The 22,325-nt window shown below is 29.4% G+C and overlaps 10 protein-coding genes across 10 annotated transcripts; 6 read left to right on the top strand and 4 right to left on the bottom strand.

Annotated features, from left to right (window-relative positions):
• Positions 1 to 1,344: 1,344 nt before the first annotated feature.
• TBS1 (Tbs1p) lies at positions 1,345 to 4,605 on the bottom strand (the record flags this gene model as incomplete). The annotated part of the gene is made up of 1 exon (XM_004181134.1): positions 1,345 to 4,605. One exon carries the CDS (start codon positions 4,603 to 4,605, stop codon positions 1,345 to 1,347), a length of 3,261 nt encoding a protein of 1,086 aa, XP_004181182.1.
• An 842-nt stretch (positions 4,606 to 5,447) lies between these two features.
• On the top strand, positions 5,448 to 6,482 carry APD1 (Apd1p; the record flags this gene model as incomplete). The annotated part of the gene is made up of 1 exon (XM_004181133.1): positions 5,448 to 6,482. The coding sequence occupies one exon, from the start codon at positions 5,448 to 5,450 to the stop codon at positions 6,480 to 6,482; it is 1,035 nt and encodes a 344-aa protein (XP_004181181.1).
• Positions 6,483 to 6,791: 309 nt separating this feature from the next.
• On the top strand, positions 6,792 to 7,559 carry SPP381 (U4/U6-U5 snRNP complex subunit SPP381; the record flags this gene model as incomplete). The annotated part of the gene is made up of 1 exon (XM_004181132.1): positions 6,792 to 7,559. One exon carries the CDS (start codon positions 6,792 to 6,794, stop codon positions 7,557 to 7,559), a length of 768 nt encoding a protein of 255 aa, XP_004181180.1.
• Positions 7,560 to 7,720: 161 nt separating this feature from the next.
• RIB7 (2,5-diamino-6-(ribosylamino)-4(3H)-pyrimidinone 5'-phosphate reductase) lies at positions 7,721 to 8,461 on the top strand (the record flags this gene model as incomplete). The annotated part of the gene is made up of 1 exon (XM_004181131.1): positions 7,721 to 8,461. The coding sequence occupies one exon, from the start codon at positions 7,721 to 7,723 to the stop codon at positions 8,459 to 8,461; it is 741 nt and encodes a 246-aa protein (XP_004181179.1).
• Positions 8,462 to 8,762: 301 nt separating this feature from the next.
• Positions 8,763 to 9,410, bottom strand: RPB5 (DNA-directed RNA polymerase core subunit RPB5; the record flags this gene model as incomplete). The annotated part of the gene is made up of 1 exon (XM_004181130.1): positions 8,763 to 9,410. The coding sequence occupies one exon, from the start codon at positions 9,408 to 9,410 to the stop codon at positions 8,763 to 8,765; it is 648 nt and encodes a 215-aa protein (XP_004181178.1).
• Positions 9,411 to 9,935: 525 nt separating this feature from the next.
• TBLA0F01150 (uncharacterized protein) lies at positions 9,936 to 13,304 on the bottom strand (the record flags this gene model as incomplete). The annotated part of the gene is made up of 1 exon (XM_004181129.1): positions 9,936 to 13,304. The coding sequence occupies one exon, from the start codon at positions 13,302 to 13,304 to the stop codon at positions 9,936 to 9,938; it is 3,369 nt and encodes a 1,122-aa protein (XP_004181177.1).
• Positions 13,305 to 13,955: 651 nt separating this feature from the next.
• Positions 13,956 to 14,228, top strand: MHF1 (Mhf1p; the record flags this gene model as incomplete). Its single annotated transcript, XM_004181128.1, has 1 exon — positions 13,956 to 14,228. One exon carries the CDS (start codon positions 13,956 to 13,958, stop codon positions 14,226 to 14,228), a length of 273 nt encoding a protein of 90 aa, XP_004181176.1.
• A 111-nt stretch (positions 14,229 to 14,339) lies between these two features.
• MRPS9 (mitochondrial 37S ribosomal protein uS9m) lies at positions 14,340 to 15,251 on the bottom strand (the record flags this gene model as incomplete). Its single annotated transcript, XM_004181127.1, has 1 exon — positions 14,340 to 15,251. The coding sequence occupies one exon, from the start codon at positions 15,249 to 15,251 to the stop codon at positions 14,340 to 14,342; it is 912 nt and encodes a 303-aa protein (XP_004181175.1).
• Positions 15,252 to 18,346: 3,095 nt separating this feature from the next.
• On the top strand, positions 18,347 to 20,032 carry ATG34 (Atg34p; the record flags this gene model as incomplete). Its single annotated transcript, XM_004181126.1, has 1 exon — positions 18,347 to 20,032. One exon carries the CDS (start codon positions 18,347 to 18,349, stop codon positions 20,030 to 20,032), a length of 1,686 nt encoding a protein of 561 aa, XP_004181174.1.
• A 652-nt stretch (positions 20,033 to 20,684) lies between these two features.
• Positions 20,685 to 22,010, top strand: SUP45 (translation termination factor eRF1; the record flags this gene model as incomplete). Its single annotated transcript, XM_004181125.1, has 1 exon — positions 20,685 to 22,010. The coding sequence occupies one exon, from the start codon at positions 20,685 to 20,687 to the stop codon at positions 22,008 to 22,010; it is 1,326 nt and encodes a 441-aa protein (XP_004181173.1).
• Between the last annotated feature and the right edge of the window lie 315 nt (positions 22,011 to 22,325).

Here is a 22,325-nt window from a genome sequence, read left to right as displayed (position 1 = left end):
GGTAAATTATATAAGGAAGTCTCGTAGATATTGTATTATATACAAACGAGATTGCACGTCGCAATATATTGACGCGATTGTCCCTGATTTAGCTAGGGCTTGCCAACTTCTAACCCTTGACACAGTCTACTGGCAGTATCACTATGTCACAAGATTTTACGTGGCTTGAATACTAGGCACGAGAAGAGCTAAACTTTAATTTTCTTCTAATTATTTTTTTCTCTCAAATTAAATTAACATTAAAGTAATTCAATGAGAATCGACTCTTATTTACATGTTTGCAGAATAACTTTGACGTTTTACATATCAGATTTGATTTCATAACATCATGAATAAATAGATGTACATTATAGGTAAGATGCTTGAATATTAGTTTAAATTTTGGTTCAGTAGTTTTGTTAGGTATTTTTGTTCTTTATACATGAGGTAGTAGATAAACTGTTCCAGAATAAAAGAGAGTATATATAACGTGAATATACGTGACTAATAAAAACCCCAATTAGAAACTTCGTTGCCGTTAATTAGTTGACATCATGTAGCTTCTACAGGATATACTAAGTATGAGAGGCACATAACTCTTGTGAGGTTAATTGGGTGAAAAAATTTTCACTTATAGACGACGATGAATTGACTTCTCTTGTCCAAAAAATAATGTATAAATTGCTAACATTTTATTCGACCACTAATCTTTGTATTCGTGTATTTTATATAATTTTTATTCCCACTTTAGAGGGTAGGAGGTTTCTATACTATAAAGCAATTACTAAAAAGGAATTACTCTCTAAATTATGGCTGACAGTAATACTAATACAAAGAAGTCTAATGTCGTACACATACCATGAAGTTCTGGTATATATACGTTATTTAACTATTGGAGGACAAGTATAAGAACAATTCAGAGTATAAAGTTCCGACAATTCTAATCTTGCACAAATTTATTAACTGCTATGTAACTATACCGTAAAATAATTTATGTCTATTTCGTTGATATTAAATTCGACAGCAATAACAAAAAGATTGTAAAAAAAAGTTGCTTGTTTTAAGTCTGTAGGAGATATTCATTTATATATATATTATCAGTCCTCTTCTTTTAGATTTTGTTTTCCCTGGAGTAAGTTTTTTGGTATTTTTTTCAAGTTTTTCAAATAAAATATAGGGTAAAAAATATAAGGTATGAAATAAATACAACATATAAATTCAAAATATAAAATAAAATTTTTGGAAACTATTAGACTATATATTATTTCATATTAAAACATTATACTACAGATTGGGATACTTCAACACACTAATATTAATACACACAAATGGAAAATACACTATAATGTTATTAAAATAATTTCACTATATATAAGCATCATAATTTGCAAAAAACAAATCTCTGTCATAGAAAAAATTACCCTTTGGGAAATATTTGTTATAGGATACCCAGAAAGGATCTGATGCAATTGAAAATTTGTTAAGATCAGAACTTTGATCATCTGAAGATAAAATCATATTAATATCATGAACTTTTTTAGTATAAGTAACTTCTTCTTCGCAACCTGCAAATATAGTATGATTTACAGAGAAATTAATTGGTTCAATTGGAAACAAAGAAGAATCGTAAGATAGGGGTGGCGTTGAATCTTCATCTAATTCTGACCAAGTTGCCATAAAATCGGATGTTTTTAATTGTATCAATGAATCCAAATTCAAGCCGCTTGAAAAATCTGTGGATAATGGTTTTAATAAACCATTAAAATCAAATTCATTTGCGGGTGTCGATATTTCTATTCCTAATGTTAAGGTAGGTGAATGAACATCATTATTAATTGAAGCGTTAGCAATATCATCCGTAGTGGAAGTAGCAGTGTTTGGAGAATGATCTTTATGATTTTGTAAAACACAAATCAATTCATTTAATTCGATGTTTTTCATTCTATTAGTCTTTTTGATTATGTCTGAATAAATTTGTTCATAAGGTCTATCATGAAATTTAAAATCGTCATTATTTGGATATTTAAATTTAACATAATTTAAAATGTGATGCAAGATAAAGGTATAAAAGAATGTATCTACATTCCATTTAATTGAACTTGATAAATAAATATTTGACTTATCTGCCATAAATAACTCATGACCATTTTGCAATAACTTTATTAAATATGGTAATTCAGAAGATTCTCCATTTATATTCTTAATAATGTAAAACGACAATGTAAAGACTCCCGTTAAGAAATAATACCATAATTCGTCCCACATATGAATTTTAATATCAAAACATTTAAGTAGTTCTAACATTTTAATAGATGAATCTTTATTCTGATTAATAAATTGTTGATAAATTCTTGGAATACAGATTGAAGATTTTCTAAATAAATCTTCATTATCAATTAGAAAAGAAAGTGTGAACATACTTAAAACATTTTTCAAATATAATAATTGATAATTACATTTCAAAATTCTTGAACAAACCATATCTAAATGGAAGGGTGGGAAAATTACTGTATTTTGAGAAAATAACATAGTCATATAATTTTTATAAGATTTGATCTTTAAACATGGTGGTAAGCTATATTCCCAATTTAATAATTTTTCGTTTATAGCATTAACCTTCTGTAAAATTTCATCAAATGAATTTAATTTCATGCTATTAATTGCAAAACATGTATTAAAGATTTCTTCAGAGATAGTTGATAATTGTAATGTATAATAAGAGAGTACCAAAGGGAAATAGTCATAATAATTGGATATCTTATTCAACCCAATCTTTACATCACTCATTTTATTAATCTCAATAGTATTTGATTTGAATTTTTCAATTAATGCTTTCTTAATAATATTTAAGAAGCTTTCATCATCCAAACATTGAATATCTAATTTTTTAATAATAGGTGGACGATTTAAGATTAAAGAAAATAATTTATCCTTTGAATAAAGATGCCACCAAAGTCCTAATAATTGCATAGATTTATTAACATCCAAATCCTTATAATAGTCTATCAAATGTAAACCAAGATCAATTGCATATCTGATTGCTATTGATAAGATGTTTGAAGATAATTCTATATTAGTAGATATTTGCAAATAATGACTCAGTAGAATTAATGATTGAACGGTAATTAAATTTGACACCGAGGTAGAATTTGAAATAGTAGAGATAGCTAATTTATTACAATAATAAATGGAATTCAATAAAGATAAATTTTCAATACATTTGATTTCGGATGAAGTTAAATTCAGATTTAAAAATTTGTCTTCTGTAGGGTTATTTGAATTCATATTCACTGCAGATGCACCTAAACAAATTGTAATGTTTAACAAAAATAATTCCGAACAACTTAAATTGGTATGATTTGGGGAAGTTTCTTGTGGCACTGTAGATTCTGAAGTCCTTGTATCATAATATTTATTTAAAATAGTCATTACATTATCATACTCCACAATTGGAATACTTGTAATAGAAGAAGAAAAGCATGGATGTCCATATTTTAATAATTTTTCAGATGTTCTTTTCATGGGTAGAGGGTATAATTGTGGAATATTATCTATTAAAGTTGGTGAGGAAAAATTCATTAATTTTTTTGATCTAATCATCGAATATTTCCATGAAATATTTGACATTTTATAAATTGGTAATATGAAATCTTCATTATTAATTGCTAAAGGGGTTGATAATTGAGTTTTAATCCATTTAATCTTACTTGGTGAGAAAATGATAGTTTTATAAATTTTAAAAACTGGAAAATGACCATGATCTAATAATTTTGAATTATTTGAATTCGAATTAGAAATATTATTAGAAAGTATTTTATCCATCATCCAAACCATTTTTGCCATTTGATCATATAGCATGGTAACTTTCCTATCTATTTTCAAGACTCTATCATTTGATTGATCTAGGCTATCAATTTCATTTTTTGTTTCATGTAAGAGGTTGATATTTATAGAAGAATCATTGGTATTCAATGGTTGACAATTACCATGGAGATGATCTTCAATATCATCTTGATCGTCCTCAGATTCATGACTTTTGGGATTCATCGTCTTTAATAATTTATTTGAATTTGTATTTGCATTAGTGGCTTTCCTCTTCCTATTATCAAATACACAAATCATGTGAAATTTAGTACAATTGGAACATTTATTAGTTATTGGATCTACCGGATCACATTTAATTTTCCTCTTTCTACAACTCTCACAGGCTCTTGTTGCTCTCTTTTTGGAATAATAAGTATCTTGCTGAATTTTCTCCTGTTGAGGAGATGTAGCAGTCCTTTTCATTTGAGGTGAATTTATACTCATTGGCTGATTGTTAGTATTTGATTGATTGGTATGCCGTATATAGTCCTCTACAATACCAAAGGCCTTCTCTATAGGGTTCGGTATATTGTTAGAAGATACATTATCAGTTGTAAGAGAAGATTGATTAACCTGATTTAATGGTAGAGTATGCGGTATAGCAGTCTGCATTGAAATATCTTTACCTGAGGTTGTTTCTGTGATTTTAGATTCTGTCGTCATGTTATTTCTCATCAAAGAACTTCCTGCAGGAAACCAGGAATTTTCATTTAAATTCACAGGGATTGTATTTTGATCGTTATTATTATCGTTGCTATTCATTGTATTGTTAATTCTAGCACACAATTGCGAATATCATGGATAACAGAATTAGTTAACTGTATCGATTCAATGTATTACAATGTTTGACTAAGTTTTTTTTTCCAAATTTTTTTTACTTCATTAGCTAAGCTTTTACTACTTAACTATTATTATTACATTAAAATAAGGCACATTGAGTTTACGGAAGACGGAAGACGGAAGACGGCACACGGAACTCGGAACTATAAATGCCGTGTCATATGACGTTAATTGTAATTGGGAAAGGATAAGGATAGAAAATTATTGGTCATAAAAGATTCTTTTAAATATCCAAATATTTTCATAGTAGTATAGACTGTATGTAGTGATGCAACATAAATAGATAAATTATTATAAGGAATGGGAAGGAATAATTAAATGATTTGAATAGATACTAAAATATGAGGATAAATATACTTCACTAATTAATGTCACATAACTACTGTAAGCCCGGTTACAACATTTAATATCATGTATTTAACATTTCGTATTCAATATCTAATATCAAAAATGTATGAGGAATCATAAAAATCATATTCTCTTATATCCGAGGATATAAAGGATACATTATCTCCGTCGGATTCCGTCGGTAAAACTCATTCCACAAATATCCGGAAATAACAAGCTCAATCTTAGTCCGGGTGCAGTTAGAGTGAATGTGTCTAATCATTTTTTTTATTAGTAGTCTTAAGCAATTAGAACATAAGAAACTATAAAAACACGAGTTTTTTAGTCAACCTAGAAGGGATTCAATTATCGATATTTCATTCTTAAAGAAATAAGAGAGGTGGTAGAAGTTGTAGAAAAGACAGAAACAAAAAAGCATGCAAAATCTGTTTGGTTTAAGGCAGAAAATTTCTGGCGTTGTCCCGGTTACAGATGCCAAGCAAAAAGAGTTGGAACAAACTAATAACATAGGGTCAGAGATAGAACCACTTTCTGAAGAAGATAAATTGAAAATTAATCAGTCAATTAAATTGACCACTACAGAAGAATTGGATTCTCAGGAAAAGACCAATGCTGCTGATTCTGAATCTGATTGTGAAAATTGTACAAACCATGACGACGATCATGATGAAAAAGTATTTAATAATTTGCAGATAGATAAAGAATCTACATTATTTAATTCTTCAAAAACTCCATCCATTCAGTTAATTGTCCCCACTTCACAAACAGATTGGAAATTCGATGCTTGTATGGAATTCGAAAATTCAGTTCAATATAAATTAAATACTTGGGCAATGGAACAAAATAGGAACAATGCCAATATAAACATTAATTGTAATGTCACCTCGTTACCAATAAACATCATGGATATTGAAATTATGAGACATCAGAAGAATCGTATCTTGATATTACCACATTTTATTTGGATTAATGATTTGACTGTAGACAAAGTTACTGATACTATGGATACTCTCCTGCCCTTCTTGCTTGATCATAGTAAAGAATCAAAAGCGAAGTTGTTATCACAATTCGATTTTCTAAGTGAGGCAAATGAAAAAGCATTTGTATTTATTTGCTCGCATAAGACAAGAGATAAAAGATGTGGTATAACAGCGCCAATCTTAAAAAAGAGATTCGACACCCTTTTGATGAAGCATGGGCTGTATAGAGATTATTCAGATATCAGGCATGATGGAATTCAAGTAGCCTTCATAAATCATGTGGGTGGCCATAAATTTGCCGCCAATGTTTTGATATATTTGAAAAGTTCCAATACTTTGGTTTGGCTGGGAAGAATAACACCAAATAACGTCAAATATATTGTAAACGGCTTATTGTTAAATGAACATTCTCCTGAATTAGCATTTCCTGAGAAAATTAGGTGCATTAAAAAGTATAATACTGATTGGTAATAGAAAGGTAACAATTAAAACAAATCTATCTTGGTTTCAACTCATATTCTGCTATTTCAACAACTTCCTTTGAATTTACTAGTCATTTGTAATATTATTCCGTATTATTTATATTTTAACTATTTTAGTTTTATATCCTTTATATATATATATATATATGCATAATAGAGTGATTGCTATAGAGTTAACGGGAATAAAACGGATTTGCTCTAATCCGTTTTAATTAGATACACTTTTGAAAATTAAATAAAAGAAGAAATATCAATTAGATTCTTGATAATAACAATTAAAGCCAAATTGCTATTAATAATGGTCATTAGACATATACGGAAGAGAGGGCACAAGAATGATACAAGCTCTGAATCTGAATCCGATTCAAGCTCATCCGATTCATTAGAAGAGAAAGTAGTAACAAAATCAATCGTTAATGAAGAGTCAAGAGTTATAAAGAAGAATGATACTTATAGTAGTAGCGATGAAGAATCAGATAGCAGTGAGAGTAGCAGTAGTAGCAGTGATGAAGAAATCATTTTCCATCGGCCAATACTCTTGAACAAAAATCCAACCAATGAAAAAATACGTAATGAAACAAAACCTATTTCTGCCATTTCAAATTTAAACAAAATTAGAAAAACACTTGACTTAGAACAAAGTGAGAGGAATGAATTGAATATATTGGGAAACAATTACTCCACAGACCAAGATCTTATTAAAAAAATTCTATTGCTAAATGACAATGATACCATTGATGCTGAGAATGAGAAAAAATTATGGGAAAATAGACAACTGAAAAGAAAGCAAGATTATAAGGATACTTTGATTGAAAAACAGTTGTTATTAGAACAATATGAGGCAAACAAATATAAAAATGCATTACTTCCTTTAGAAGGAACAGAATTAGGAAATGATCATGATCAAGATTCCAACGACATTCCAAAGAAAAAAAGATTGGAAAGTTCTTATAGAAAAAAAGATTTTAAACCTAAAAGGGTTCAAGATATGAAAATGCAAAAGGATTTAGTTCACACAACTTCGTATGATCCTAATGATTCTGAATATGCAACGTATCAATCATAATTGGTGTTTTATTTTTATTTTTTTATTTTTTTTTTTACAAAAAATTGTCTTTTTCTAGAACACAAATAAAAGAAAGATTAAATTTGGCAAATAATAAATTTGAATTCTATTAAACTCTTTATCAGAAGAAAATTAAAAACCATTTTAAAAGCAAGATTACAATGTCATTAACTCCTTTGCGAAAAGAATTCCCTCTATTTTTAAAACCATATCTACCTAATGAATCTATAAGGACAGATGATAGACCATTTATAACTTTAACTTATGCTCAGTCCCTAGATTCGAGAATTTCAAAAGGGAAAGGTATAAGAACAACTATTTCACATTTAGAAACTAAAACAATGACCCATTATTTACGATTACATCATGATGGTATACTAATTGGTAGTGGTACCATAACTGCAGATAACCCTGGGTTAAATTGTAAAATAGATGAGGAGAAAATTCAAATGAACTCACCAAGACCAATTATTATTGATCCAAATCAGAATTGGAATTTTAAAGATTCAAAAATTGAAGAATTATATCTGAAGAATCAAGGAAAATCACCCATTGTATTTATTAAAGAAAATGCAGATATTAAATATCCAAATGAAAATGTAAATTATGAAAGATTAAAATTCAATAAAGATGGTTTTAATTGGATAGATATATTTGAATTATTATCAAAAAAATATCAAATGAAATCTATTATGATTGAAGGTGGGGCAAACGTTATTAATAGATTATTAATGAAACCTGAATTGATTGATAGTTTAATTATCACAATTGGTTCCGTTTATTTAGGTAAAAATGGTGTAGAGGTTAGCCCTTCCAAAGCATTAAAATTAAAAGATGTTAATTGGTGGAAAGGTACGACAGATTCTGTTATGTGTGCAAGAATTGATTCTATAGATGATTAATCTGAACTTTGATAATACTTTTTTTTTTATCTTTTTTTTCTTTTTTAAGTTTTATTAGATTTTTTAATCTTAATATACATGATATAAATATTATTTAATATATATTACAAAATATTTATATAATAATAATGACATTAGAAGTCTGCATATGACGGGATTATAGTTTAGGTAAAATAAGTATAAATTGTAATGACGCGCATTTAATTAATACTCCTTTTTTTGTCATAGAAACTCTATATTTTTTTATGACTCTAGAATTTTTTTTTTTTGAATTATCTGATATTTTAAGAATAAGTATAACTTACATACAAATTCTGTAACTTGCATAACGACCGGCAGTTTCACTCTTTCTGATAATCTTGACAACTTCACCTCTTTTCAACCCTAGGTAAAGGGCAACAGGATCAGCTTTTTGAATTCTTGGTAATTGAGATTCTTTTAATCTATATTTTTTTAATAGTTCTTTCTTTTCTTCATCACTTAATCTAATGTGTTTTGGAACTAATTCGTGATGTGTAATATTAACGATTAAGGAAGCTTCGTGGAAAGTTTCAATAGTGGCAGGTGGAATTGATGGGACTAATTTCATAGCACTTGGAGTAATGTTATTTTGATAGACAAAAATACCTGTTTGAAAGTTTTTCTCTTGAATGTGGATAACAAAAGTTTTCATAGTTTTAACACCAACAGAGGGCTCATCACAAAATTCAACCCATAATGATCCAAGTTCAGGGAATTTAGCCAAGGTTTCTTCAGTTGGATTTGCTTGGAATGAGATATTTTTACGTTCTGGTGTACCCATTGAATTTGTATACTTCGATTTGAAATCTTCCAAAGATAAATCAATCTCTTCTTGAGTTATGAAATAGCCTCTATCTCTGACCATTTCTTTGACAGTTCTAAAAGTTCTCCAAAGTCTTGAGACATTTCTTTCATTTTCTTGATCCATTGTTATTTGATTTATGCTTATGGGTGTGATGAATTTCTTTTTTTATGATCTACTAAACAGTTTATTTATGACTGGCTATGATGGTTTATTGAAGAATGAAAGGAAAGAGAGATTTTAAAATATATCCACAATTAATATCGTACTAATGTACAAATTATTTTGCCTACTTTTAGAGATGCTCTTCTTTATGAAACATATATTCAATTTTTAATCATCTCTTTTTTCTGAAAATATTTTTCGAATGTTTAATTTTTTTTTGAAAAATTTTTGTCGCCCGAGGAATATACCGTGTAGAATGATAAGTAATGATAGTATAGTATTTTTGATATTAAATTTATGTATATTCTGGTATACATATATGTTAACATTAGTATTGCTATAAGGTTATATTGCTGTTATTTATTTTTAATTTATTTCTACTTCCTTGTTGTTGTTTTTTGTTTGTAAATAAACAATATTTAACTTCAAGTACACAATGAGGTTTTGCCTATGCCAATTACACGATGATATTTTTATCTATTCATCTTATACAATTAATTTTCTTCTATAATGTATTATTATACAATCATTCGATTTCCAATAATGAGATTGGATATAACCCAAGGTTAGATGATCTTCTAATATTTTATCTTTGCAAGTCAATTCGATCCACTGAGTTGGACTCAAGTTTTCATTAATTTCTAAAAGTTTTTTATTAAGTAAATTTGAAATATAAGTCTTTATTGCTCGAACTTGAATTGATTCATTTGATATCAATTTGGATTTTTTCAAATTAATTTTTGGTAATTGAGTACCTTGAGTAAATTTAGACATCGTATTATTTGAAGATTTCATGAAAGATTTAAATATAGAACCAGGGTTATTATTATTACTACTGCTGCTGCTGCTAATTCCACTACTGGAACTGTTATTATGAGAGTCATCTTTACTGTTACTTGAACTACTCGTACTTGCTGCATTAATTTCTATTGCTGCTGGAGTTCTTGACACTGAAACATAACTTTTTTTACATGGCAAAACAGTGAATTTTAATTGATGATCTTGTTGATTTTTCTTCTTATAGCTACTGTTTGTAATTTTCTTCTTTGGTACCAGAAGAGGATCTTTATTTTTTATGGTATCATCTATAAATAGGATTTTCGATAACCAAAATGGTAAGAAACGTTCCAGGTTTCTATATAATTGGTAATTTTCCTTAACTTGTTTCGGGAGTATAGTTTTAAAGATAGTTTGATTCACGGGAATAGCTGATTCAATATATTCTACGGTCAATTGAATATTTGAATCGATTTGAATTAATGGAACTTGATTATCAAATTTGAAGAGAGGAGTGTTTAGTAACGGATAATCTAATTGATCATTTGCAGTTTCATGTGAAAGAGATGATTCAGGTGATGCTGATTTGGTAGAATCATTTAAACGTTGATCATATAATTTTGTGATGTAATCAACGAAAAAAAGGTTTTTACCATTAATCAGCTGAGGTTGGTTCTGTATTAATTCTTGCTCTACTGCTCGTGATACCATTTTATCATAAGTGGAGGCTTGATGCAGTGGCTGTGATGATATTTTTTCTTGTATTTGACTTTGTTTCTGGACTTGGGGTGATGGATTATCTTGTTGTGGAAAATGTCGTAATTGGTATGGTGCTAAATTCTCTTTTATTTGATTTTGTTCAGAACATATATTTTCTCGTTTTTGAAGTTTGCCCATACCTTGTGACGATAATGATGTTGTGTTCTCCTGTATTTGTACTCTATCCTGCTCCATTATTTGTGAAAATATATTACCTTGTGCGTTCTCTTGTCCCAATGGATGAGATGATATGCTTAATGGGGTATTCCCCAATGTTTGTGGTGGTATTACATCTTGGCCTTGGACTGAGATTGTTGGTAATATCGAATTATGTTCTTGACCCTGTATTTGTCCTTGTGGTAATACGTTTTCTTGTAATTGCCCTTGTCCCACTATTTGGGGTATTAATCCCTCTTGTATTGGATATTGGTCTTGATGATTATGATTAGTATTCTCTTGTTCCAGCTGTTGTACTGTTTCCTGCTCATTAATATCTCGCAATCCATCTTTCAATCCTTGTTTTAATAATTCCTTTGATAAAATTGAAATATCAGATCTATAAACAGAAGATGATGGAGAAGATAAATCTCTTGTAGGTTGTAAATTTAACGAATAAGAATGTGTATGATATAGATTCGAATCTTCATCTGTCACAGTTGCATCTGAGGAAAATGAAGATGATAAGGTTGTAGTTTCTTTTAGTCCATTAGAAAATGTAAGAGTCTGTTGATTGGCAAATTCATAAGTAGCTTCTTTAACTTTGTTTGTATTTTCTTTATAATCAGTTGAATTAATGGTTGGATTAGTTTGTCTTTGTGATTCATATTTAATAAAATTTTGTAAAAGAGAAAATAAAAAGATTTTTTTAATATTATAAAATTTTTCATCTTCAATTTGGAAATTGTTTGTAATGGAAAATTTCTGTAAGAGCTTGGAAGGGATATAATAATTTGGATAATTTTCATTAATCTTGACAAATAATACACCTACTTTTATGGTAACTTCGCACCATTTGGGTAGCGATTTTGAATTTGTAGATTTATTACAATCTTTTACAGCTTGATCGAAATCGACTATCAAATTATTTGCAGGTATATTCACATTCGTTGCTTTATCATTCTTAACTGTACAAGTGATGATATTCCATTTTTGGAAATTACCCAAAGTATCCATAGTCAAGACATGAATTCTATCACATAATAAACTACATTTTTTCAAAGCAAATCCTCCCTCGATGATTTTTGTAGTTTTCAAAGATAATAAATCCAAACATAACAAATCAGAGGAATTCGAAATGGAAAACCAAAGGTTATTATTGTTGTTAGTTTTTGTCAATGAAAGTATCCCGTTATTTTTGGTGTTATTATATAGAGGTTTTAATTTAAATTTTTTCAAAGTTGATTGGAAAGCGAACCGATTAATATTGCCCATCATATCCCCTAAATACAGTTCCTCTAAAGAATCTCCATATATAGACCAAATGGGGTAATTCCAATTGTAAGTGACTACCACGCTTGGGTCTATTATTTGGGTATTATTCAATAGTTGAACATTGTTCAATAATTCCAAATCATAAAGACATATCTTCCCATTGGCAAAAGATGAAAATAGATAAGTATCATTGTTTAATAACTTTAACACTTTAATATTAGAAATCCATTTATTTTTAATCCTTAAAACTTCTGAATTGGCATCAGACTTGAAAAAGACAATATCACCGGTACTATCACCTATGATGAAATCAAAATTATCATTAAAATTATGTTTGACTGTCTGCAATGAGTAAATTGAAATATTATCCTTTGTGTTTGTCCAAGTGTTTAACAATTGTATATTTTGTAACCCACCATTATAAAGGTTGAAATTCAATTGCCATAATTTGATAATACCATCTAAGCCACATGTGACAATCTGATAACAATTTTCCATGGTGCAAGGTAATAAATCAATACATTTGATATAATCAGAATGAGTACCTACTCTAATAAATGACCAGATATTATCCATACAAAAATAAAGAATAATCAAACAATCATTACCTACAGTGATAAACCTATTATGATCCAAAATAACCAAATCATTGATCCAATCCGTATGACCATTCAATTTGGTCAATTTACATGAATTAATGTCAACATTAACCGTAGTATATTCTCTAATAATCACAGACCCATCTCTAGAACAGGATATAAAGTTACTAATCCCATTAGAATCTTCTACAGAGGCCAATTTATTAATAGGGAGTATCTGCTTATCTGTATATTGATGAGAAGAGGGGAGAATCCCATAAGTCAATGACAGGCATGGTTTTTTGGGCATGATTGTTGTGCTGTATGATATATATTGCACTGACTGATATTTAAATTTTATATTCTTTTTTTTTTTGAAAAAAATTTTTTTTGGTTCCGTTTGATATATAGAATAATATTTTTATTCTCTTGAATATAATACGATTTAATATTGTTTATCGGTCTTCCATTGTTATTATTACAAAGGCTGTGTTCCAGGTAAATATAATTTAATTTATGGTTACGACAGTCACCATAGACTTTCCTACTGATTTTGCCTCGAGATTCCACGGACCACCAAGGTCACGGTACCCCTGTCGTTTCTGTACTTTCATTAACACGCGCCGCGTTGTCGGAGAAACCGTACGGCTGAAAATGTAAATCCGGGGCAATCAGAGTGACATAAAAAAAGAAAAAAACTCCGGCACGTGCAATAAGGGTTGTGTAATTTACTTGATAGGGTTATAGGGTTGTGTTTTATCATGTGACTTAGGGTTTGGAAATTTAAACCCTGACCTAATTGTTTATGTATATTATGTATATATATATATATATATCAGATTTTTTATATCAGGAGGAAATAATTACAATAAAAACAATAATAATAATATATCAATATAAATATAATCAAACTTAGTCGTTATATTATCTTCATAAATTCAATACAACTTCTTCAGAGTATATGAGTACCCCTTCTACTCAACTTGAGGCACAACTTAAAGCAAAGTTGTGGTGTGTTGTAGAGGCACAGTTACGGAGTGATTTACCTCGTAATACAGTTTGTACTCCAAGTTTTGTCAATGCTCTTGTTGAGTTATGTTATGTACAACTAGTAGAGATGGGCAGAGACCTTGAGGCATTTGCCCACCATGCCTCTAGAAATGTGATTACTGAAGATGACCTAGCATTACTCTTGCGTAAGACTCCAGACCTTTTAGCTTTATTAGAACAATGACATATTGATAAATAATAGTTGTCTATGTACAGGTATATATATTTATATATAGTATGCATATGTTGTGTAATCTAATAATTATATTTCATTGATTAGTATACATCCAATTGTTTAACGCTTCACCCAAGTTGGCATCTTTCTTGCCTTCTTATGGCCAGGTTTCTTTCTTTCCACATGACGATAATCCCTAGTCATTAATCCAGCTTGACGTAAGCATGGTTTCAATAGAGGATTCCATATTAGTAAAGCTTTAGAAATTGCTTGCATAGCAGCTTCGGATTGACCAGTTAATCCACCACCAGAGACAAGAATGAAAAGATTGAACTCACCACTAGTTTGGGTGACTTGTAAAGGTTTCAATATATTAGCACGATCTTTCATCTTTAAAAAATATTGGTTCAATTGACGACCATTGACAAGAACTTCACCTGATCCACGAACTACATACACTTTGGCACGAGCAGTTTTACGATGGCTGATTCCTAATGCACGTCCATACTTATCCAATTGTTTCTGTTGATGCAAATTTTCTGCTTGGAATGATAGAGGTGGTTTATGTAAATATTTATTCAATTCTTCTTTAATTTCTAAGTTACTTAATTGCCCATCGATTTGATATAAACGGTTCAATAATCGTATTAAATTCTCATATTGCTTTGGTTTCAAACGAGTGTCCCCGCCAATCATCTTATATTGATCAATAGAGATCCAATTAGGTCTCTCTCTCTTATTGATAGTCATATTCCCATTTTCTTGATCAAATCGAATTGTCTCTTGGACAGTAGGATATTTAGCATACTTCTTAATCAACGATTCAAGTCGTTGAATACGATATTCATGTGGAGGGTTGGATGAATAAAATGTTGGTAAAGCAGGAATAGTACGAGATAACGAACTATGATCAAATTGTCTGTACGATCTCCTTTCATTTTCATACTTTAATGCATTACAAATATGGAAGTTCCGTAATTGTCCGAACCGTTGGGGTTTCAAATGAAGATTTAATACTTTACATATATTCATTTTTGTTGTTTTTGACCTTCAACTTCTTTTAATGTACTGTTTTTAGTTGCCATTTGTTTTACCCTAATTATTTTTACTACTTTATTTTATTTTTTTTTAAACCTTCTCTGAATTATCTTGAATAAATCTGTGCATCAAGTGGTGTACGGATGTACATGTATTTTTTTCTTTCAGTCAGGAGATACTCTCGAAACAGTTTTAATGGTTGAAAACTTGCTACAAACTAAGTATAAAAAAATACAAATGTTTACGGTTACATTTGATAAATTATATATCTATTTATATTTTAACAAAATCCTTTATCACGTGACCTCAATCCAACATTTTGCAAAAATGTAATTTCCTCCACGGGGAATTGAACCCGATCTGGCACGCGACAAGCGCCCATTCTAACAAGTACTAATGTGTAAACAAAGAATAAAAACACCTTATTTGAGCATCATGTGTTATTTTTGAAATTAGTGTTTTTTTGTTGAGGATTTTGTTGTGATCATGGTTCTTAATAGCTTAGGTTTTCCTCAGATTACTAATTAATGCATTGAATTTTTGTTAACTTTTTCAATTTGTTCAAATTTTTTACCATAAGTTAACTTACTGAGGGCTTTCTTCATTATAGAAAGGTTTGTGATCTTAGCATTAATACTGTTAATTATTTATATTTTTATATGTGAAGTAGTAAATATACTGTTCCGGGATAATAATGACTATAAAGGTACAATGCACGACAAGTGAGACATTATCTGAGATAACAAAGTCAGAATCAAGTAATGATGATCAATGTCTTATAATAGATAATTTGTATGTTCTGAAGATTACTTCCAAAGTTAATTAACGACAAATGGTAAGAGGTGTTCTGAGGTACCATGAAACTATCACTATGAACAAAAATCCCAAGGATTGTAAAGAATTTATAGATGCCTATAATAAAGAATTGTCCCAGATAAAAAAAATTGGGACATAGGATGAAAATAACGAGCTGGATGTAGAGGACCTGCCATACTCTTCCATTCTTAATAGAATGCTTATTTTTACAACAAAAAGAGATGATATGAAAAAAGGCAGGTGTGTAGCCAGAGGCGATCAACAGAAACCAGGGGCATATGACGAAGATGCAGCAGTAAATAATGTTCATCATCTAGCCTTGATGTTTTACCTAACTCTAGCACTGGATCAGAAATTATTCATCACTCAGTTGGATATACCTTCTGCCTATTTATATGCAAATCTAAATGAGGACTTATACATTAGGACACCACCAGATATGAATATAACTTAAAAAGTAATTCTTTTGAAGAAATCACTCTATGGTTTAAAATAGACTGGAGTAAACTGATATACTACTATTCAAACATACTTAGTTCAAGTGTACCGATTATCATAAATACCTATGTGGCCTTGTGTATTCAAGAACGACAAAATCACAATCTGCCTATACGTAGATGGTATAGTTGATTTTTCAGAAAATTTACAGGACACTCAGGATATTATGGACAAGCTAAAAGAATTATTTGATACTAGCGTAATACATTATAGTACTTTGGAAAATTATGAAGCCGACAGTATTACTTCTTTATTATAGGACTTGACATCAATTACAAATTTGGAGAAGAAATGTCAATTGGTATGGAAAAAGAGATGGCTGATAAACTAAAAAATCTAGGAGTGGCTTTAGACGATACATACATTAGTATGAAACTCCCTGGACCAAGTATACGTGGATATAAGAGAAAACGTATGTAAAAACGAATTCTATTTATATTCCGAGAAATGCAGGTTATATAAAAATATCACTTAGTACCTAATATTTCATGTTCAACATATGTCATACTCTCTTTTATCCTGAAACAGTATATCTATTGCTTTATCTATAAAGACCATAAATATCTAATATTTGCAATAATTACAGTTATTTATGTAAATATATTTCGAAACTTTTACTTTTAGCTCAAATGTCATGCAATTGAACATATAATAAAAACTTGAATCTTTTTTTCACATAAGGAAAAGTTCAATTAATAATTTAAATTTGATCTATTACTTAGCAAAGAATGTAAAAATGGAAAGATGAATATAACTAAGAACACACATTCTGGACCTAGTGAAGTCACCTGAGTTATGACTAATCTACACGGAACAGCCGCTTTATAACCGACATAAAATTCACCGCCTATCTAAATATTGTATTAGTATAAAGACATACAAGAGATATTACCAACACTCCATCATTCCACTTAGTTCTAATAGATTAAACAAAAATGAGTATTATTGATATTGCTTTAAAATAATAGTTTTATTAGATTCTACAGAGAACAATAATCTAAATATGACTTCCTTATGCCTATACTCATTCACACAGTATCTTTGATTTATATGGTTAAACCATCACCACGTGCCTAAAAACTTTGTCTTTTTATTTACACAATTTAGTTAGAAGGAATGTATATAAGAATACTACTGAATAAAAAATTTGGTATCACAAGTATAACATCATTTCTTGTGCGGTTATTCAATTCGAGAAATATTAGTTATAGAAGAAAAAAGCTGTTAATTCTGCTTACTAGAGAAATGCTTAGAATTAGTCAAAACCCGTCTTATATTTCTTGATAAACAAAAGAATCACATTACTATAATTGATTTGTCGAAATGTGAAAGCTTATATTGTTTCAATAAGGAATAACTTTACAGTAGTTCATTCCAAATATTAAATTACCACCCTTAAAAATGAGATCCATCACTTATCTTGGGTAAAAGTATAACACCATTATGGTGATACTCTAAAATGTCACTATTTGCCTACGATTTTTCGGAGTGTAAATTAAGGGTGTCGATTAACTTCATGGTCTTCGGCGTTACTAATTCGGGGTCTCATTACCAAGAAAGAAAATGGAATTCAGTTTTCAGCTTATACATAAGAAAGTAAAGCTAAATTTCCAAGATTTTATTTCAATAGAAATACTCTGAACTAATAATAAGGTCTTAAGAAAGTAAAAAAAAATAAATATTAAATACGTGGTTTACAATCGGAAATTTTAACGTTTATTAATATAGTTCTAAACAATATTAGGTAGAAAGAACATAAGATCAATAGGTTCGCGATGACAAACTTTTCAATATATTTGGACAATAATTTACTCGGAAAATATAGAGCTGATGTAGGAACTTTATCAGATAAAAATAAATTTCCTGAATGGTTACAATCTGCATTAAATTCCATTAATATCAATCCATCAGAAGACATACAAATCTCAAACTATCAATTATTTTGGAGCACTGCTAGAAAAGATGAACTAGAACAAAATTTATTGAAACCTTTGGTTACTGAAAGAGACTATCTTTTATTTGCCGATAGTTTTTTTATTAACGAACCTTTCGTTTATCTGTATAAGAAAAATATTGAATCTGAAAAATTAGAAGATAATTCATCAGATGAGATGGTTACCATTTCTAGAAATATTTTAAATGAAATTTATACAACTTTGAAGAAATTAGAAGATTTACAATTAAAAAACAATAATACCACTGCAAATGTGCTATCTAATGGTATTAGTGAAGTTAAAGATGTGCCACACTCAGATCGTATCCATCGTGGAATAATATGTGATGGTTGTCATCCAGGAGATGCAATGAATGATAGTTTTATTGTTGGGACTAGATACAAGTGTTTGGTATGTAAGGATCTTGACCTTTGCACCAAATGTGAGAATGATGATACATTAACTATTCCAGGTCATAAAACGGAACATCCTATCATGAAAATGAAATTACCAATCGCTTCAAGATGCAGTAGAATTAATATTCATCCTCCACGCAGTAATGAAACTGTTTTAAATATTCCAGAAGAGAAAAAAGAATTATTTGATTTTTTTAGCAAAGTACAGGATACATCTACTCTATCTAATATTCAACATGGGTTTGAAACTTATCAACGTTGGTTAGAGAAAGTAGGCGGTAAAGAATCAGAAATTGAGAAATTATTAGATGTACATTCTATTATGCAACAAGAACTTCGTCAAGAAACTATAAAAACAGATAATAAAACAAATATCTCTAGTACTGACTCTGAACGTGTGATGAAAAATAATTTAAAAGGTCAACTTGAACCATCTTTGAAAATAGATAAACAAGAGCAACAAAGTAAAATTGAAAAGGAAAATGAAAAAGAAGGAAAATGTTTGGACAATAATATGAAAGATAATAATAGTAGCGTCTCTAATGATTTTCAAACTATCACTTTAGAAGATAAAGAAATGTCAGACGAAAAATTAGAAGAATTGAACGATTCTCAGGAGCTCCTTGAAGATAATTCAAGAGATGCTATTTCTGTGGCTTATAGAAAGGAAGATTTCACTTTTGTCTTTGACATGAAAAATGAAAGTTTACATGATATTACCAATTTGGAAATATTTGAATTGAAATTTAATGATTCCCCAATTGAATCAATTAGTATTAAAAATCTTCCATTACTTGCAAGAGGACAGAACAGCCAAGTTATTAGGTTATTCCCCAAGAAAATCCCTCTGGACTGCAACTGGGGTAGAACAAATTCTGATGGTAATTTACCATCGAATTTAAAATTCAGTATAAAACTATTTGATAGTAATGGGGAGGTGGCTTATTCAATTATTTCTAACACCAAGAGTTACTTTGAATTATCTCCAGATTGTAATTTTCTAGATGACAGTACTGTTACCAATATATCTGCAAACCATTCAATTACTTCTCTTGTTAATGAATGGGCAGAATATGATTTACTATCTGATACTGATTTATCTTCAAATTAATTTTAATGGTAGCCTCTAGACTTTTACGGTTACTTTGATTTCATCGTGGCATTTATTAAGTTTTCTTTAATAGCTGAATTACTTTTGCTATTGATGTTACTCAATTATTATCTGATGTCAGTATTTATTATACCTTCTCTATTTATTTTTATTAACTTAGTTGAGTATTAGCCATGTCTTCTTTTTTTTTATTTTAACTTTGTTTAGTTATGGTCATTTATTTTGAATCCAAATTTGAAATATGGAATAGTTCTTAATATTATTTAAATATATAACATTAAAATTAAATAAATCTATGAATTATTATCACTTTTAAAATTCTGCATCAATTTCATGTGACTTCGCTTGCGAGCTTTCTAGTCACATGATGTTTCGTACATGATGATAAAAATTGATGATGGAAAATGAAAAATTTTGACAAAAAAAAAAGAAATTGTAGCGCGAAGACCTGACTTAAGATTTTAATGGTAGTTACACCTCTTTTTAATAATAAAGTATTTTTATTGTTTTAATTTTTAGGTACATTTATATTTAATTTGTTTTATTCTTATACTTTAAAGAAATAAGCTAAAAAAGTTTTCTTTTAACAATTAATAGATTGTAAAGAATAGTATCACTTTAACCTCAAGAAAACTCAAATACTTTCACAAAAATGGATTTAGAAACTGAAGCTGAAAAAAATATTGAAATTTGGAAAGTCAAGAAGTTAATCCAAGGTTTACAAAAAGCCAGAGGTAATGGTACATCCATGATTTCATTAGTTATTCCACCAAAGGGTCAAATTTCTATAATTCAAAAAATGTTGACTGATGAATATGGTACTGCTTCAAATATTAAATCAAGAGTTAATCGTCTATCTGTTTTAAGTGCTATTACATCTACTCAACAAAAATTAAAGTTATATACCAAAGTTCCACCAAATGGGTTAGTTCTTTATTGTGGTGATATGATTACCGATGAAGGTAAGGAAAAGAAAGTTACATATGATATCGAACCATACAAACCAATTAACACTTCCTTATATATGTGTGATAATAAGTTTCATACTGAAGTCTTGTCTGAATTATTAGAAGCTGATGATAAGTTTGGTTTTATTGTTATGGATGGTCAAGGTACATTATTTGGTTTATTATCAGGTAATACTAGAACAGTTCTACATAAATTCACTGTGGATTTACCAAAGAAGCATGGTAGAGGTGGTCAATCTGCCGTTCGTTTTGCTCGTTTAAGAGAAGAAAAAAGACATAATTATGTTAGAAAAGTTGCTGAAGTTGCAGTGCAAAATTTCATTGCTAATGATAAAGTAACCGTTAAAGGTTTAATTTTGGCTGGTTCTGCTGATTTCAAAACCGATTTAAACAAATCTGAATTATTCGATCAAAGATTACAATCCAGAGTTATCAAGATTGTCGATGTTTCATACGGTGGTGAAAATGGGTTTAACCAAGCTATTGAATTATCTGCAGAAACTTTAGCAAATGTTAAATTTGTCCAAGAAAAGAAATTATTAACAGAATATTTCGATGAAATTTCTCAAGATACTGGTAAATTCTGCTATGGTATCGATGATACATTAAAGGCACTTGACTTGGGTGCTGTTGAAACTTTAATTGTTTATGAAAATTTGGAAACCATAAGATATACATTTAAAGATGCTGAAGATAAAGAAATCATCAGATTTGCTGAACCTAATGCTACTGATAAATCTTATGCCATTGATAAAGCTACCGGCCAAGAAATGGAAGTCATTGAAGAAAAACCTTTTGTTGAATGGTTAGCCGAAAGTTATAAGGATTATGGTGCTACTTTAGAGTTCATCACCAACAAATCCTCTGAAGGTGCACAATTCGTTACTGGTTTTGGTGGCATCGGTGGTATTTTACGTTATAAGGTGAACTTCGAACAATTAATTGAAGACTCAGAAGATGAATATTACGATGATGATGATGAAGTGGAATCTGATTATGATTTCATCTAGATATAACTAAAAATATAAAATAATTATCTCACGCACTCACACTCTCGCTCTAACTGACACAAACACACTCAAACACATTCACACACTGTATAATAAATAGAAAAAAAATAAAATTTAGAACCGGATAAATAATTAAATAAATTTAAGTAACTTTTATTAATATAATTAATTATGCATTTACTTGTACATTAGATATATCTATTTATATAATCTATTTTCATGTTATTTACTCTTTCGGAATAATTAAATTCTTCCCGTGGAAAATTAATCCAATCAAGAAATTAATCAAGTACTTTGCCTGAATGCTGCAATCGA

This window comes from Henningerozyma blattae, chromosome 6 (genome assembly GCF_000315915.1).
Source record: "Henningerozyma blattae CBS 6284 chromosome 6, complete genome".
NCBI classification, from domain to species: domain Eukaryota; kingdom Fungi; phylum Ascomycota; class Saccharomycetes; order Saccharomycetales; family Saccharomycetaceae; genus Henningerozyma; species Henningerozyma blattae.
This window is presented reverse-complemented; position numbering and strand designations above follow the sequence as displayed.